General features: G+C 50.2%; 1 protein-coding gene across 1 annotated transcript in view; it reads right to left on the reverse strand.

The window, feature by feature from the left end:
* Positions 1-1,148, reverse strand: part of LOC102313950 (AP-2 complex subunit alpha-2) — a gene marked incomplete in the record, with an annotated part of 16,893 nt that overhangs the window by 2,687 nt on the left and 13,058 nt on the right. Inside the window, 3 exon segments of the mRNA XM_005924011.3 lie at positions 253-322; positions 563-679; positions 995-1,118. Coding sequence (XP_005924073.2) covers positions 253-322; positions 563-679; positions 995-1,118 — 311 coding nt within the window.

Genomic DNA, 1,148 nt, shown 5'->3' on the forward strand with positions numbered 1-1,148 from the left:
CTCGCACACAAGAATTTCACTCACATGTGCTGTACCAATGTACCTGCACATGTGATGTGACAATAAAAGTCATTTGATTTGATTTGACCACTAGGTGTCAGTAGACTTCAGACACCTGAGCACAAACAGCTCGTTATCTTACTGCAGCTGACGACATGCAGCAGCCTGAGGGGGCGGCTGCTGTGATTCTAGCTGCAGAAATAAAACTGAACAGAAACTTGTTTACAGCCAAAGTGATTTGTGTCTTTTTACCTTGGCCTTGGCGACCTCGGTGTCCATCGGGTGTTTGGCTTTGAAGATTTTCTGGACCTCCTGCTGAGGACTGCGGACAAACAGAAGGAAACTTCAGGAAACGAGTCCTCGATTACTACGTGAGCCGATTGAACCCCGACCCGTTATCCAATCCTGAAAGCTCCTCACAGAAACACACTCGAGCTCTCTCAGATCGATCAGACGTAAAACAGAACAAATGTTTGGTGTCAGCGCTCGAATTCAGAGGCTGAAGTGTTTTCAGTCACAGCAGCGATCGATTGGCGTATTGATCAGTGAAAGCTGCGCTTACGCTCCGAGCTGCTTCCAGCGCTGGAAGAAGTCCTGCGACATCATCTCTGTGGGCTGGAAGAACTTGTTGAGCATCACGGGGAGCTTCACAGCGATGTTCTGCAGGGCCCCACCATACCTGAACGCGAGCACACACACGCAGTCAGAAGTGAGCACACAAACACACACGTATGTATTTATATCCTTGTGGGGACATCTCATTGACATAATGCTTTCCCTAGCCCCCACCCTACCCATCAAAAATGAATGCCTGACCCTGAACCTAAGCAGAACCTAACTGTGACCCTGACACTAAAGCCACACTTTGAGTCTCAAAAATGCCTTCAAACTCCTGGGACCTGGATTTTGGTCCCCACGAGGATAGTAAACTACCAAGTTTTGGTCCCCATGAAGATGTTAATACCTGTGCGCACGCGCGCGCGCACACACACACCTGAACTGGATGTTGAGCACCGGCGCATCGCTGAAGTCTGACACACACTCGATGTTCAGGATCTGCTGCATCTGAGCTCCGCCCTCTATCACGGGGTCGACCGCCTTCGAGTGGACGTTCAGCTGTGGACGCGACCGTTAAGGACCCTACTGAA

The sequence above is a fragment of the Haplochromis burtoni genome, unplaced genomic scaffold (assembly GCF_018398535.1).
Source record: "Haplochromis burtoni strain Fernald_Lab_line unplaced genomic scaffold, NCSU_Asbu1 Contig_69, whole genome shotgun sequence".
NCBI classification, from domain to species: domain Eukaryota; kingdom Metazoa; phylum Chordata; class Actinopteri; order Cichliformes; family Cichlidae; genus Haplochromis; species Haplochromis burtoni.